The sequence below is a fragment of the Elgaria multicarinata genome, chromosome 18, assembly GCF_023053635.1.
Source record: "Elgaria multicarinata webbii isolate HBS135686 ecotype San Diego chromosome 18, rElgMul1.1.pri, whole genome shotgun sequence".
In the NCBI taxonomy this organism is placed as follows: domain Eukaryota; kingdom Metazoa; phylum Chordata; class Lepidosauria; order Squamata; family Anguidae; genus Elgaria; species Elgaria multicarinata.
The window spans coordinates 9,963,858-9,979,567 of NC_086188.1; the positions used below are offsets into that span (position 1 = coordinate 9,963,858).

The 15,710-nt window shown below is 42.5% G+C and overlaps 1 protein-coding gene across 13 annotated transcripts in view; it reads left to right on the plus strand.

Moving 5' to 3' along the window:
* FBRSL1 (fibrosin like 1) overlaps positions 1 to 7,115 on the plus strand; it is a 721,580-nt gene extending 714,465 nt beyond the window's left edge. For 11 of the 13 annotated variants that reach the window (XM_063144094.1, XM_063144088.1, XM_063144091.1 and 8 more), the window contains 3 exons: positions 927 to 1,010; positions 2,969 to 3,197; positions 3,703 to 7,115. In XM_063144094.1, the coding sequence (XP_063000164.1) occupies positions 927 to 1,010; positions 2,969 to 3,197; positions 3,703 to 4,939 (1,550 nt within the window). In that variant the 3' untranslated portion in view covers positions 4,940 to 7,115. The remainder of the gene's footprint in view (positions 1 to 926; positions 1,011 to 2,968; positions 3,198 to 3,702) is intronic. The other 2 variants (XM_063144096.1, XM_063144098.1) reach the window with 1 other exon arrangement.
* The last annotated feature ends 8,595 nt before the right edge of the window (positions 7,116 to 15,710 follow it).

Genomic DNA, 15,710 nt, shown 5'->3' on the forward strand with positions numbered 1-15,710 from the left:
ATTAGGGTTTATTAGGTGCCATATTCATATCCTGTAATATGTCCTGGTGTTATACTAGGATGGCTGTGACTCCCATTCTGCCAATGAAAATCAGAGGCATAGGTCATGATGCTACTGTAGCTAGTAACTCATTAAAAGAAGAGTACATAATTCTTATATGTTCTGCCTATTTGTACTGCTAGAACAAACAGCATGTTTTACTCAAAGTTTCTTTTGTGGGGTCAAACTGCCCTTCGCAGTGTTTTGGCTGTCCTCAGAACATGTAGATTCAACAGGCAATGAATATAGAAAGAGAATATAAGATACAGAACACGTCCTTCCAGGGTACGTTGTGCCAAGTTAATGCAGCAGCCCTTTGTTATTCTATATGGTAACTTCTAAGTTTTGTCAAATCCTTGCTTCATAGTTGGGGCCTATACATTGTGACTTAGCCCACACAATCTAAAGCAAAGGGGTGAAAAGAGAGTTCCAAAAGGCCATTTTATGCCCTCCTACGAATTATGCACAGGCACCTTTTCCTGCCTGCTTGCCACCAATAAATAAGTAACATATGTCAGAAATCAGTTTGCAGCTTTTCATTTTGCTGTTGCAATTCCAGGTGGATCGGGTTTCAGCTCAGTAGCTGTGCCCGTCATTTTGGCTCTTTGGCCGTTAACTTTCAGCTTCCCTCTCTCTTGGCACGCACAGAGCTTAACTCCAGCACCTGTTTCATGGAGTAAGTGCTCAAATCCCTTCTCCATTTTTAACATGCTGGGAATGTTCTGTGCAAAGAACCTTGCAGTGAGAAGGATCAGCTTAAAGTCTGGCCTAATCCTACTTGGATTCAGACCATTAAAAAAAAAAAAGAGGGGAGGGGAGAGGGGGTGCATTTCATTTCTCCAGCATTCTTGGCTAAATGCCAGCTAAAACCCTGTTTGCCTTTCCAGATCCATTTAGCAGGTCAAGCACCTTCAGCGGCCTTGGGAACTTAGGCAGCAATGCCTTTGGAGGATTAGGCAGTCATACTCTGAGTAAGTACTGGCTGGGTTACTGCAGACAAACCTCCTCTCTAGAGAAACCACATGCTCACATTGAAAGCAGCTGGTGGTAGTTTGTTTAAAACAAAGCAAAACTCTTATTTCCTAACCTCCATTCTCCTTCTTGAGAAGAGAAATTCAAAACACTGCACCTAAGTGTTCCAGGTCTCTGTGACAGGAGCTTTTCCATCATTTGTCCCTAACCCACTTGCAGGCATGTTTCTGTTACTTATGCTCTCTTTCCAGAGAAAGTGGGCCCAATAAAATCATAATCCCCTTAATCTTCTTTATGTATCTCAGGTCCACTTCTTACAGTGTTTGTGAAAGGCATGAGTGTACTCTAGGGAGTCACGACCATAACATAAGATCCCTGAAAAAGTTAATTTGGAGAGAAGGCATGCTAATCCTTACCCTATACATGTCTTCTTTTTGAAGGCTTATTCAGACATAACGAGCCCCAATCCAAAGGGGACAACTAAGTGCAGAAACAGAAACTGCCAGAGCAAAAGTATTCCAATCCAGGAGCCAACACTGTACACCACAAGTTCCTTGACTAGCACCAGTCTTCTCTCTGGAAGCTATTCAAGACAGCCTGATGGCTTCTGGATTGGACTTTTCAGGCCTGTAAAATACACACACAGCACTCATTTGCATGTATTTCCCTGTTTTGGATCACAGCCAAGGTGTCACGTAGTGACTTTTTAAAACAATCACATGAGTGCAAACACATGAAAATGCAAAGTATGTGCTTTACACTGAACTTACAACCTTTTTACAGGATATTCAAAATATGTGGCCAACTAATTCCAACATAACTTGTCGCTTGTACATAATTATTTGAAAGTAAGAGAAAACTCACTACAAGTACTAATGATTGTATCACGATCAGCATAGATAAAACTGGGCGTAGATATTTTAGTTACAATCTTACATATTTATGGCCCCAACCACTGCTGTGTCTTCCCAAAAGCAAACTTACATTTTCCAAAAGTAGCTTGGAGTGATAGTACTACAACACACAAAGGGGGGTTCATTGAACTGGACCAAGCTTTCTGGGATTGGGGCTCACTACAGTTGAGGGGGGGAACCTCTTACAAAGAAAACCCTGCAAATTCCTTGGAAGGATAGTTGGTGTGAGCAAAGGGATACCGTAACATGCATTGTCTCTGGGACTGTGTATAAAAAATCACTAGAGAGTGTTGCTTTATATGCAGTCAGCGACGCACAGTGAAAAACTGGATTTTCAACAGCACTGTATTATCTTGTAGGCCTGAAAGTGGCTACTTTTACAACTTTCATACACCATAGAATAACCATGTACTTCTCCATTCATTCTTGAAGTTGTTTTCAGTATTAAAAAGAACACCCCATTAGACAGCACTTTTCTTAAAATAAGCTACACATGGAACACCTGTGAGCTGCTTTTTGTAGGGAATGAACATGGTTTGACTGGTGAACTAGAGTGCCCAAGGAGAATTGCTATATTCAAGCTCAGTGTGTTGATCCCCTAATCAAATATTTCAATCACTGCTTTCCACTGCAGATGGCTGATTCTTTTTAACTAGCTGCCTCCTCTTAGTTAATGTCAGTAGCAGCGGCAACATTGCCAGTTTAGCCACTGACATCACAGTAGGGAGCCTGGGTGATTTGGTAGTCACCTCTCATCTTCAGAGCAAATGGCCTCATTACTTCCACAGAGTTATTCAGATTTAGCCTTTTTTTTCTGCAGAGGCTTTAAATGGCTACTCTTTCATTCCACTGTTATCAGAGCTATCCTGCTATTACTGTTTTTAAGTGTCTTTTTTCCCTCCAGCCTTGAAAGGATAACTGTGCTGGTAATCAGCACATTTGCAGAACTTATTTGGGACAAAAAAAATTATTTTGATCAAGGTGTTGGGGGGGGGGGACATAGAAAAATAACCCTAGTCTTTCCCCTTTCCTCCTGGTCCTAGGTCACAATAGCATTTTTGCTCACAAAGAAGGACCCAATGTCCAGAGCTTCAACAACCCACATGAGCCATGGAACAGACTCCACCGGACGCCACCGTCCTTCCCGACGCCCCCTCAGTGGCCCAAGCCTGGTGACTCTGAACGAAGCTCCTCCGTGACAAATCATGACAGAGACCGTGAATCAGAGAAGAGGGATCTTTCCTCAAGTAAAGATGACAGAGACAAGGAGAGGTAAGGGACGTCAGCTACTGCAAGACAGGACCAAGTGTCCTCATGATACGTAGACATTGCACTTAGAATGTACTAAGCAAATCCGCATCAGGAATCATTTTGGATAATTTAGTCAGTGTCCTGAATTCAAGCTTTCTAAGATTTGGGGATTTAAAAAAAAGGAGTGGAGCATTACAGCTAGTTTACATGTCATAAACCCCAAAAGATTGCTTTCAGAATAAATTTTCTATATTGGGGTTGTGCATGTAATGTTTCTGTTCGTTTACCATGTGCTTGTTCCACCATGTACACATCCAACCAGTATTAGTTGATTGGCTAGGAGACTATAGAAAGCTTAAGTGTCAGTAAGAGATAGATAGAGGAAGTAGTAAGAGAAAGCACTGTTAATTAAAAGGACTGGTGACATTTATTAAATAGCAAAGTATTACTAACAATGTTTAACAAGAAAACCAAACTCCTTTGTGACAGCAGTGTACTCACAACAGACTTTTTATTCCCCCTCCAGGGATCTTCTGGATAAAAACAGACATTCAAACAGATCCTCACCAGCTTCAGCTCCAGTGACTCACCAGATCAGCAACCTCATTCGCAGCAACAGCCAGACCTCCAGTGATCCCACCAGGCAAGTTGGTCTCAGTGACAGAGAAAGATCTAAAGAACCGGAGAGAGAGATTCCCGACCGGCTGAGGGATCCTCCTCCAGTTGTGGAGCACAAGATCAAAGAAAGCCGCTCCCCAGTGAAGGAGCCACCAAGCCATGAAAAAAGATCCTCAGAGGACAACACAAAGCCAGTAATCCAATCTGTATCTCCCTACAGCAAACCTGCATTGAGTGAGAGTTTAAAACTCAGCAATCTAATGAACAAGGACATTGAAAGAAAGCCAGAGCTTCCAACTGACCTTCAGAAGATTAAGAACGACATCAAGGTCAAAGAGGAGCGCAAAGAGGATGGTGATGTATTGGTTGTGAGCTCAGAACCTTCACAACATTCCAGAACTGTCGAGCACCCACCACCACCCACTTTGCATGGATTACCATTGCCCCATACAATGGCAGCCACAATGCCCATCTCAATGGGCAGTGTCCATCAGATGAACAACATGAATGTCCTGGACCGTAGTAGAATGATGACCCCTCTAATGGGCATGAATCCATTGTCAGGAAGGGAGAGACTCCCCCATCCTGGGTTTTCCTGGGACCCAGTGAGGGACCCATTACGAGATGCCTATAGGAGCTTAGACCTGCACCGTCGGATGGATTTCCAGCTTCGAGCAGATCCCATCCACAGGTTCCCTACCGCATCAGGGTTCTATGATCATGAGCGCTCTTACCGAGACAGAGAACCCCATGACTATAATCACGAGAATCTTCTTGAAGCACGGCGTGAACAAGAGCGGCTCAGGCAAGCAGAGGAGAGGGAGAGGTTGCACTTACGGGAAGAACTTGAGCGTGCCAGGATGCATCACTTGCACTCGTCTCCTATCGAAAGCCACCTGGCCCATGTGCCATCCTTCATGCCTCATCTCAGCGGGATGCATTACCCCAGACTCAGCCCCTCTGCTGCCATGCACAATGGAATCTTAAATAGGAACCCACCCACAGCCGCTTTGAGTGCCCCACCCCCTTTGGTACCAGCCAGTAGTACAAGACCTTCCTCCCCACGCCGGACTACTCCACTCACAAACTCAGAGTCAAGAGACTATTCTCCTTCTAGGAACCCCAAAGAAGTAGAGGCACGATAGTCCCTAACCAACAAACAGGATAAATTTTAAATCTTGCCTGTAAATATAAGAGAAGGGGGATCTTTTGAAAATGCACTGCTGTAAACTTTTTTTAAACTGTAAAATTTGTAGAAATTAAGCACAGTTCCATAAATAATTTGGGGTAGGGGGAGGGAGGGTCAGAGGTTACAAACCTTCCAACCAGATGGTTGCTGAAATGGAAATTTAATATATAGGTCTTGATTTTTTTTGATTTTTTTTTATTTTGCTTCTGTGCTGAGTTAAAATATTACCAAGTTTGTACATTTTTTCCCAAATGTGAGAAACATTTTAATGAATTTGTATTTTTTTTTAATTTTGTGCTCTTTATTCACATAAAAAAGGTTTTTGTTTTTAGTTCAAATTTAATGGCCTCAGCTCCTTAAGTAAAAACAAAATACATACCCAGGGTTTCTTAAAGTATTATTTATGGAAAAACTGTAGTTTCGTACAGTCCACTGTGAGTTTCCCAAATGAGGCCATTCATTTCTCTTGGTACCTTGGAACTGAAGTTACAGATATATATTAAAAATAATAATAATAATAATAATAATGTACAAAAACTGTTTGTTTTTTGCCTTATCTTATGGAGAAATGAGATTTTTTTTTGACTTCTTGTTTTAAACAACAACAAAGAAAACAATATGTAAATATTCTGTTAATATAAATGTACACCAATATTGAATTCTTAACATAGGTAGAACTTTATAAAAAATGGTTTCTAGAACCACTCTCTGGTTATTTGTTAATGTTATTCCAAGTCATTCTTGTCACTGTCTGAAGGAGGGGAAAACCCACCTGGTAGACACCCCCCCCCCAACTAATTGTGGCGTATTACCTTCAACTATGCAAAAGAACCTGGAGGCGGGGACAGGAAGAAAAGCATCTTCAAAAGGAAAGCATTTACCACACAACATCCCCCCATCCTCCAAAAAACCTTCATCCTTCAGCATCCAACTAAGATACAGCTTTGAAGAAAAAAAGAAAGAAAGAAAGAACGAAAGAAAGAAAATATTATGTGGAAATTTATGTTCCACCCAAACCCTCAAAACACCCCATGGTGGGGTTATTCTTTTCAGTTTTATCTTTGTCCATATGATCAAAGGATATTCAGTAAGGAAAGGCTTCATATTAACCATGACTGAAGCTTGTACAACCTAAATGAAACTGATGCAGTAATAAGTAAGGGATCCCTTTCTCGATTTTCCCACCACCCAACCTTTTTTTCCATTGTGGCCAGGCACACGGGCAAGCAAAGACTATCTCCCTTGTGTTCACTGTGCAGTCTTCTTATTGGAATTGATATCCACGAATGTCAGGAGTGCAAAAACAAAAAGTCAAATGGTTAATTTAAGAAACATGTATGTTCTCTGTAGTTTGCAATAACCTATTCAAATGTTTTGTTTCCGTGCAAGTTCTGCCTTGAAGTTTGGGTTTTGGCATTATTTTAAGTTTGACTTCCAAGTTTGCTTTTCATATGTGAATTTTGTTGTGCCTCAGTCGAATAGAGCGTGTGCAGAGTCCCTTTTTAAAAAGTTACAATCCCTAAAATTGGATATTTGGTGGGGAAAATGGAAGCTGATGTGGGGGGGAAGTTCAGTCCCCTGCCCTGGAACAACTGATGTCAGGAATTTAGCTTTTCCAAAAGGTCTCTGCTCTCACCGCGATCAGAGAGGGGAACCACACATGCAGCATCTAGTTGCACATGTAATATCCCACCCTGTTAGGGGTATGCAAGCATTGGCCTTCTTCTGCATCACCCAACACACCTAGCTTGATGGTGACAGCCATGTTTTTACTGTACCCGCCTCCGTTCCCCACTTTTTTTGTCCTCCAGTATTCATGTTTTTATATTATTCTGAGTTTCTGCTTTCCGGTTAACTCAAACATCTGCTGATATTTTCTTTCCTTGACTTTCTGTATTTCCTCCCCTCCCTCTGCTCCTTCTCCCTGCATCCCCTGTAATTTTAAACATTTGGTTTCTTTGTAGATCATTGAAGATAAATACAACATTGATTTTGGATGAAAAAGGTAGTTAAGTGTTTGTGTGTCAGATCTAGTCAGAGCGACTGCCGGGAGGGAGAGTAAATGGTTTATTGATGAACGTGCTCAGCCTATTAACGCCGGTAGACCTTTGGCAAATTTGGATCATTAAAGAGTCGTGCAGCTCAGCTGGGAGTTTTCTGTTTTCTGCATGCAGCTTGCCTGGTCCAAGGCTGCTCTTGGCCCATACAGACAGCAGTTGCATATGTCACTGGGAGAGTCATGGAAGCTGGGCCTAGTTCAAAGTGCCACACCCTGTACCAGGCTGCACAGAGATGTAATGGGGGCAGGCAGAAAAGCATGCCATTTCTTTGTAACATTGCCTCAAGGCTGCAGTAACTCCCTTCATCCTCTTCCCTCCAAGACAAGCGCAAGGTTCTGATCAGCAACAGCTTTGCTGCAGCCTGATCTGGGGGGAGATGAGGCTACCCACCAACCCACCAACGCCAGGTCCATTGCCAGAAACAGCTACATGCCCCTTGTCTCTTAATGTGCAACTGGGAGGCTGAATAAGCCAAGTAACGGAAACAGAGTTGGCATAAAAACTTTCACTTGCTGACCCCCGTACTACCTGACATGTAAGAACATCCTCATCTATTATACAGTTGTGTCCAAATAGCCCAGTTCTTCTAATTGGGGTGGGGCAGCTTCATGCATTTACCCAGCAATTTCACACATTTGTTTTGTGAAACAGGAACATTAAGAGGAGCCAAGAGGAGGAGTCTAAGTAACACCAAACTAACCCACATCACGTTTGTCCACCTTTTCGACAATTCGTAGCAAAGGCATCTGCATTATTACCCTTTGTAAAGAGTGAGGCGAATTCATAGTACAGGGTCCTCTCAGAAGAGAATTTTTGCAGGCCAAGCAATTCCACACCTGGAGTCTGCTCCACTTTTACCCTGGAAATCCTGAAGGAAATCAGAGAACTTCAAAGGCCATTGCCCCTACTGAGTTCACAACCCCGTAAAGCTGCCACGATCAATATTTTATCAGAAATACGCTGTTTCTAGTAACACACTGTATTACAAGCAAGAGAGGGCTTGGGATGGGGAGGGAGGAGGTGGTGGAAATGACAAGATGAAATTACAGACTTCCATTTCAGAACATAATGGAAAATCCAAACAGTGGTTTGTGGCCTTTACTGATGGAACAGGGAGGGGAGGGGGGGGGAGAAGAGAGCAGGAAGGAAAGCATTTTTAAAAAATCCCATCAAAGCCCCATGCAGCTTAAGAAAAGGGGTTACCTTTTGGTACTTCTGGCACCTGCTGTTGAAAGAGCACTTAAAAGTAATCTGTGCAGACTGGCTGAAACATCCTTTGCATGCGCTTGCGAAGCTAAGTGCAAGGTTGCCCTACAAGAGGTTTCTCAACATTATAGTATTGTGCCTTTTGCTGTACTTTTAACAAGAACACATCAAACTCGAGATATATACATTTGAGGCCCACTGGAAGTGGTGTTTTTTTTAAAAAAAAAAAATATGGGGGCAGTAGCCATCACCTTTTGATGGTAAGTCCAATGCAAATCCTCCCAAAGAGTTTACAGGCCTTGTTCTGAACTACTCTAGGCACTTGTGAAATGGGACATTAATGCATTCATATCATCACCACTCGGTAATGATTTCGTTGTTTCTCTCCAGCTGTATTAAGGTTGCCATCTGGCTGGATTTTTACTGGCCAGCCTTGTGTTTCAATACCTGGGATCAACTACTGGCTCCAAGCGCTGAAGCCGGTTAGCTGAGTCAGTCTCTTGCCCTCTCTCAAGCACTGGGGGAGACCTGCACTAAATCTGGGTGTTCCTTCCTTCTCCAAAGGGATAATCAGCACTGAGACAATGCTTCCCCCAATGGATATTGCCACCAAGCATCCAACAACTGTTAGTATGAGTCCTCAGCAGGGCTGGGGGTTATGGTTTTCCAGCTAAAGCTGGTCATCTTGAATAGCCCCATCAGTTAGACAATGGAACAATGTCAGACAGTGAGAAGGAGCTTTCTCTCCTCTCCCCGCACCTTGCCACACACAGACCATCAAGGTCCGGATATTCCCCTTTTTGTTCTCACTTTGCTGGCTGAAGCATTTGATCCTTCAGAACGCTCGCAGGAGATGACAGGGAAGAATTGGCTTTCCCCCAGCCGCCCCCGGGAACTCTATTACCGTGGTGGTGAGCAACCGGCATCCTGACAAGTGTCACAAGGATTATGAGTCGAGCAAGACGCAGCTGGAGTAGCGGCTCCTAGAGAACATGCTCCCAGCTTTGCTGTCAACACCCTGACTTTATTTTTTTCAAGCCAACACAAGGAACAGTCACTAGAGGCGACAGCCAATAAAACCCCCACAGTGCTTGTTATTAGGGAAGAGGGGAAATAATAATGATATGTGGGATTTTGGGGAGGCATTGCGCTCCGAATTTCATTTCAGCCTAATGCATTTTATTACAGGCACATGTTAACTAGGAATGGACAACTCTGTCCATTTCAGGTTCATTTTTTCCCAATTCCCATTGGCACAACAGACGGTGACTTTTTTAAAAAAAAGTCTGCATGAAAATTTGTTTACATTTTTTGTGCAAATTGCTAATACATGCACTTTTGCAAGCGATTTTCCTTTATAAATTGCTTTTCATTAAAATACACATTTTTGTGCACACTTTCCCCTAATGTAAACATTTTTAAATGATTTTGTTTGTTTGTAGAATTAAATTGCAAAATTCTGATACGTGCTAATACTGAAGGATAACTGTGTTCCTATATTGATTTGGGAACTGCAAATTAGGTAAGTTTGCATCTAATGTGAACTGACTGAAAAACTTATCCATCCTTAGTGTTAACTAGATGACAGACTTAGGCAATTTTGTTTTACAAATAGATCAGAGGAGGAATCTAAATGGAACCTAGGCAGGAGTGAAACACCAAACCCCCTAAGAGCCGAGGGAAATTGAGGTACAACTGTAAGTAATAGAGCTGAGCTAGACATGCACATGAAACTTGTGGTTCAGAGGTCTGGAACTATACCACGTCAGAGTGCAGGCTGTGGCTGCACATTTGAATGCTCCCCCATATGAAAGGCTCCCAGCAAGAAAAAGGAGAAAAAATACACTCTAGAAGCCTCTCTCTTACATGCTCGCCTTCCATGGGCAGAGAGATTCTGGTGTGGAAAAACATGTGCCCCCCCCCACTGACAGTCTCAAATGGTGCAGTCTTGGGAACTCTATGTGACATGATTTATCTGCATATGTGTAGATTGGCCATTGACCAATGGCCAAAGGGAAACATGAACCCAGTCCTCTCAAATCCATATCTAACTATCTGCTCCTGGATCACACTATTAAGCATACAACCTGTCACACATACAAAAAGCTTCTACCCACCTCACCTGACAGACCAATATGCTTCTGCATTCGCTCATACAGCCCCTTCTGCTAGTCTCACCAAAGAGGGGCCTGCACCTCTGCACTCCAACTAACGAACTGGCTTAATTAGCTGCCAAATCGGAGAGCAGCCAAAACTAACAAATTAAAGTTTATGATCCTGTGGTCTCATTTACAATGGAATAACACAGCAATCGTTTATTCTACAGATATCTGAACGAGCCAAGAGAGAAAGTTATGGTCATCGTATAAAATATACAATAAAGAAAATTACTTTAATGGGGAAAACACTGATGGGCCTTTTGGCCCATTAACTCGCACCATTGTTTCAGCCTACCCAGCTGTCAGCTCAGCAGGGTGCTCCTCTGAAGACTGGCTCTGTAGACACAATGGCTTCAGAATATGGCACCATGTAGAAGGAAGGAGAAAGAACGAACCAATATTGTTGTAGCAACATAGCACCTTATGAATGGTGACAATTTTGATGTGACAATCAAAAGTCATGGCTAAGGACCTTGGAAACAACCTAATTAAGACATCACCACCTCTTCGGCTACTGCAATCTCCTGAATCCACCCAAAGTATCTTAATGATACCATCACCCAGAATGCAGCATAAGCAAACAAAAAGGACATACCACAGCTGTGCAATTCTCTTCATTCTGAAGAATCCTTGAAGTCTCTGGTTTGCACAATCACTGTGGGTTAAACAATCCATGGTGACTTCTTTTTAAGCTCCGATGCAGGCTGGGTGCCATTTGCCTAATCACTTGTTCAGACATGGCTTGTTATGTTCTCCAAACCAGGGCAGCATGGCTGGTTGGAAGGTGAAACAACCGTCAAATAACCCATGGGCTTTTGATGAGTTATTTGAAGCTTGTTTCCCCCACCAACAAATCATGTTACCCTGGTTCTGACAACACAACAAGCAGTGCCCAGGCGAATGATTAGGCAAATGGCATCAGGGATGCGCCACGGCTTAAACAAACAATTATGGCTTGTTTAAACCACGGCAATTGTGCAAACCAGGGCTAAGAGTCCTCTGCAAGGGTTGTATGGCTGGCATTACAGGCAACAATAAGGTGAGAGGGTTGGAAAAGCAAGATACTGTGCAAAAAGCGGGGGGGGGGGTTTATACTGGTGAGATGCTTGTGCATCATTACCTCCCACACATTCCTTCTTCAACGTTAAGCTAGGAAGCATGATAAGAGGAAACAGAATTCACAGGTTCATCATGACATTATTTCCTCCAGCTTTCCTCCCACTGCCAACTCCAGAGAGATATAAATTTTTCAAGCCTCCTCCTCCTCCCCGCCATTTGGAAAGCTGGGCTGGTGTTTCTGCAGATTGTTAGTTAGAGCCCACTAGAAGAGGCTCGGCAGCTGTCTGAAGTCCCTCATCAGATGTTTCCCTTCATTCCTCTTGTTTTAAAATGTAACATTATAGCACTTTTTAAACAAATGAAAACACTTCAGTGCAAGTGTTCTGGAGGATGTTCAGAGGTCATCTCCCAGAGCAGTAAACTCATTAGTCTTGTCTTTTGTGAGAGAAGAAAGATTCTGCTGTTCCCCTCCCCTTTCGGCCCCTCTTTTCCCCTAATTAAAATTAAAGTATTTCCTAGCCAAAAAGTCAGTCCTGCATTCATCCATCTCCATTCTTTTTCTGTTTGGATAAACCATGCTCCAGTACACTGAGGGTGTTATGTACACAAACTATAAACTCTTTAATGGTTGTGCAGTGTGTTATGACTAGCTAGGCAGTCTCTAAAGAGTGGTCCTTTTGGCAGCATTTGTGCATCTGATTCAGACTCATCTGTCATAAACTATTAGATATTTAAAATCATTTCTCATACAGTCAAAGAACTGGGAAAAGGAACACCAGAGGTTTAGGGAAGCCTCATGGGGTCCATTTACATGGCCATTTCTAGGTGGCAGGATATGAACTGAGTGAACAGAGCGCACTTTTTTTTGTCCCAAAGCACATGATGAAGAGGGTAAGTGATGTGCCCAGTTCCCCCGACTAATATTACAACACTGTTCAGTGTCGTTTCAAAAGCTTTGTGATGGCTTGGAAACCTAAAAATCTCTACACACCATAACTAAATCTCTAGTCATCTTAACAACAGCTGAACGACTTGACCCTTTGGCACTGAAAGAATGATTCTGTGCATGTTAACTTAGAGCTCAGCCACACTATCAGTAAAACCACATGGCACCGTTCTTCCTCAACTGCATAACCACTGTGCTTGAATTCTTCCCCTGCCCCATATTAAAAGAAAATATCCCTGCACGCTGAAGGCTAGCATATCAACAAGAAGTCATTTAACTTAGGTAGTTCCATATAACCTACTTGAGTAGAGTTTTAAGTTTTAAAGCATATGCAGAGTTCATTGCAGATAAGAGAATAACTTGGCCTCCAGTTTGTTGGTAAACGGAAACTTACCAAGGAATGAATAAACTCTTAGTTATGTGAATTTGTTTTGTCCAATCTAGCCAGCAAATCAGAAAATTACTAAGTGGCTGGACTCAACTTCTTCATAAATCTAAACTTGTATCTCAAAAGGTCCAGGTGGTTCAAACCAGTTACCTTATTCTTAAAAACAAGTTTAAGATTTCTGATGCGTATTGGAGAATTAAAAAGTCAGATAAGCCTATTTAGGCACCCCAGCATGGTGCCAATTTATCAGATGCTCTAGGGGATACTGTTGACCCACATTAGAATATAGGGCTTTGTCACACCTTTCTACCAAACAGATGGCCAAAAATTGGCTTACTGAACTTATTAGACAAAAATTCCATTCAAAAGCTTAAGTGAATGAACAAAATCAAACTTTAATTGTGCATAAATGGCATAAGAAATCTGAATGAGTTTAACTTGATTCCTACTCAAGGGCAAAAGATGGACATAAATCAAAGCATAATTGAGTTTATGTCGCATGATTGGTCAACAGTGTCTCGTACTGCCCATCTTCTAAAATAGTTTTAAGAGGTGTTTCCCCTGCAGGAAACACATAATAACTATCAATACTTAATAACTATTTTACATTTCAAACTAAGGTACTTTCCAATTAAATCTGCTATCATTTTGTGACAGTAGACATTAAGGTAGGTGCCAGGCAAGTCTCCCTAGGGAGAGACCCTACAGCCAGGGAATGGACACCAAGGAGGACTTTTCCACAGATGACCCACAACATCTATGAAGGTGAGGATACCTAAAGAATGGCCTCTAAAGATTACACAACATGTGATGGTCCTTCTGTATGGAGATAACTAATCCATCCCAAGCGCCTTGTAGAGATCTCTGAACGATCTCTGTGTAATGTAGAAAACTTACCCTGATATCCATGAGGGGTTGGAATGCATCATCTCCCAGATTAATTATGTACTTATAATGAGAAGGTTTATGTGGTTTGGGTAGGTACTGAAAGCTTTGTTTACAAGCCAGCTGTTGCTCTCCAGATACAAGCTATCACCACTCCCTTACTAAGCCTAGCTGGAGGTTGCCCAAAAAAACAAGAAGCAGAAACTTTGAGGCCTGCTTTGAACACATAAAAAGGGCTTATCTTATCCGGAATAGCCAGTACAGGATAAGCAGGTCTTATCTTATCGCTGCCTATATTGATGTCAAGGTTTAAAAGAGCTTGGGGTTGTTATGCTACATGGAGCAGAACTCCTACGCTGATAAACACTGATAAAGCAGCCCTGCTCAACTCTAAACAGCATCTTCCTTCTCCCTGAGAATAGACACAACAGAAGGAGTCAGAACTGTTTATCCTGGCACCGTGAAATTCTACTAGATTTTTAGATATATATATATATTTCTTCAGGGTTGCATTTATGGAGCAAAGGAGCCAATTTGCTTCATATATTCAGGCTGCTGCTGCTTTGTACAAAGACTGACTTTGAATTTACTTGGCAAAGGGTGTTAAATGTGGAAATGGGACGTCAAATTGTGCATGAAGTCTGCAACCTAAATCAATGACTGCTTTGCCATGTAAATGGCAAAAGAGAAAAAAAAGAGATCACTGAATCTGACTCTTGTATCTTGGCCCAAAATTTGACATCATGTTTATTGTTTGCCCACCGTGTGTGCTTCTTTGCCATGTAAATGCAAAGTAAAAATACGCTCTCTGCTTGCTATGGCACAAAGAGTTATACACAGGCTTGGAGGCTAGTTCCTTGACCAACAGAAGACATGCTACGTATGCAGGAGAACAAAGTGTGAACAAGGTTGTAGTCTTAAGTATTGCAATCTGAGATCGCCCGCAATGTCATGTACTTGTACAGGTGGATCATGATGTCCAGCCACACTTGCTAAGTGAGATTCTGCTACTGACAGCTGTCTTGAGTCTGAACTTCTGTCTACTTTTTCCACACTTTTGACAAATAGGTGACAATTTTACCAATTAGGGTAAAAAGTGAGTTTGGAACAGACATAAGGTCTTTCCAGATGGAGAGGCCTTTCCCAGCTAGGCTACCATTAGATATTGCTTTCCTTGAACTAGGAGTAGCAGGAATATGTCCACAGAATGGTAACGAGTAGCCTCACTACTGGGTGGGGGGTGAAGTACAAGAGATACCTTTAAAAACACACACAAGGAAAACAGAGCATACTGCTTCAATGGTGGAGGAAGTAAAAAAAAAAGAGTCAGGGAAAGATTTGTTTTATTTTTAAATAGTGGCAAGGTAGGTTTGGAAAAGCAGTGAAAGATTTAGAAGAGCAGTAATTTAACAGCCACTGTTCAATATGCAGCAGTGTAGTGTAAATTTTGAAGAGCTCAACATGTTCTCACAGCCGCACCCCCAAGTAGAGTCCAACAACATAAGCAGCTTTGTTGATCCATATCAGCAACTCTGTTCTAGCAGTTCTCATCTCCACTAGGAACAGGCCTTTTATAGAGCTAATGGGTCTTAATTGCCTCAAAATACTTTGCATCACAATAGGGAACTATGTTATTATAGCTGAGAAAATTCATCCCCCCCCCTCCCGGCCCCAGCTACTGTGAGGATTGCAGTTAGGGAATTCTGGGGGGTGGGGGATGGCAGCAGTGTCCCTGCTAACAAAAAATGCAGGTGCCATGTCCAGGTGAGCCCTTGGCTCCACTACACCACTACTGATAGGTGCCTGTGAAACTAGCGCAGTCACCTTCAACACATCAAAGGACCTGGAAGAAGTGTGCTGCTTGGGAGCAGGAATTGCTCTTGATGAGGTTAAATTGCTGTTAAAAATGGGAACCCTTGCAGAAGCAGTGCCATTTGGCTGCTCTGGGAGAACTAGAGTGCCTCCGGTGCACCCATCCGTGGCACATATGCCACAGCATGACTGTGCAGTGCAACGCTAGAGAA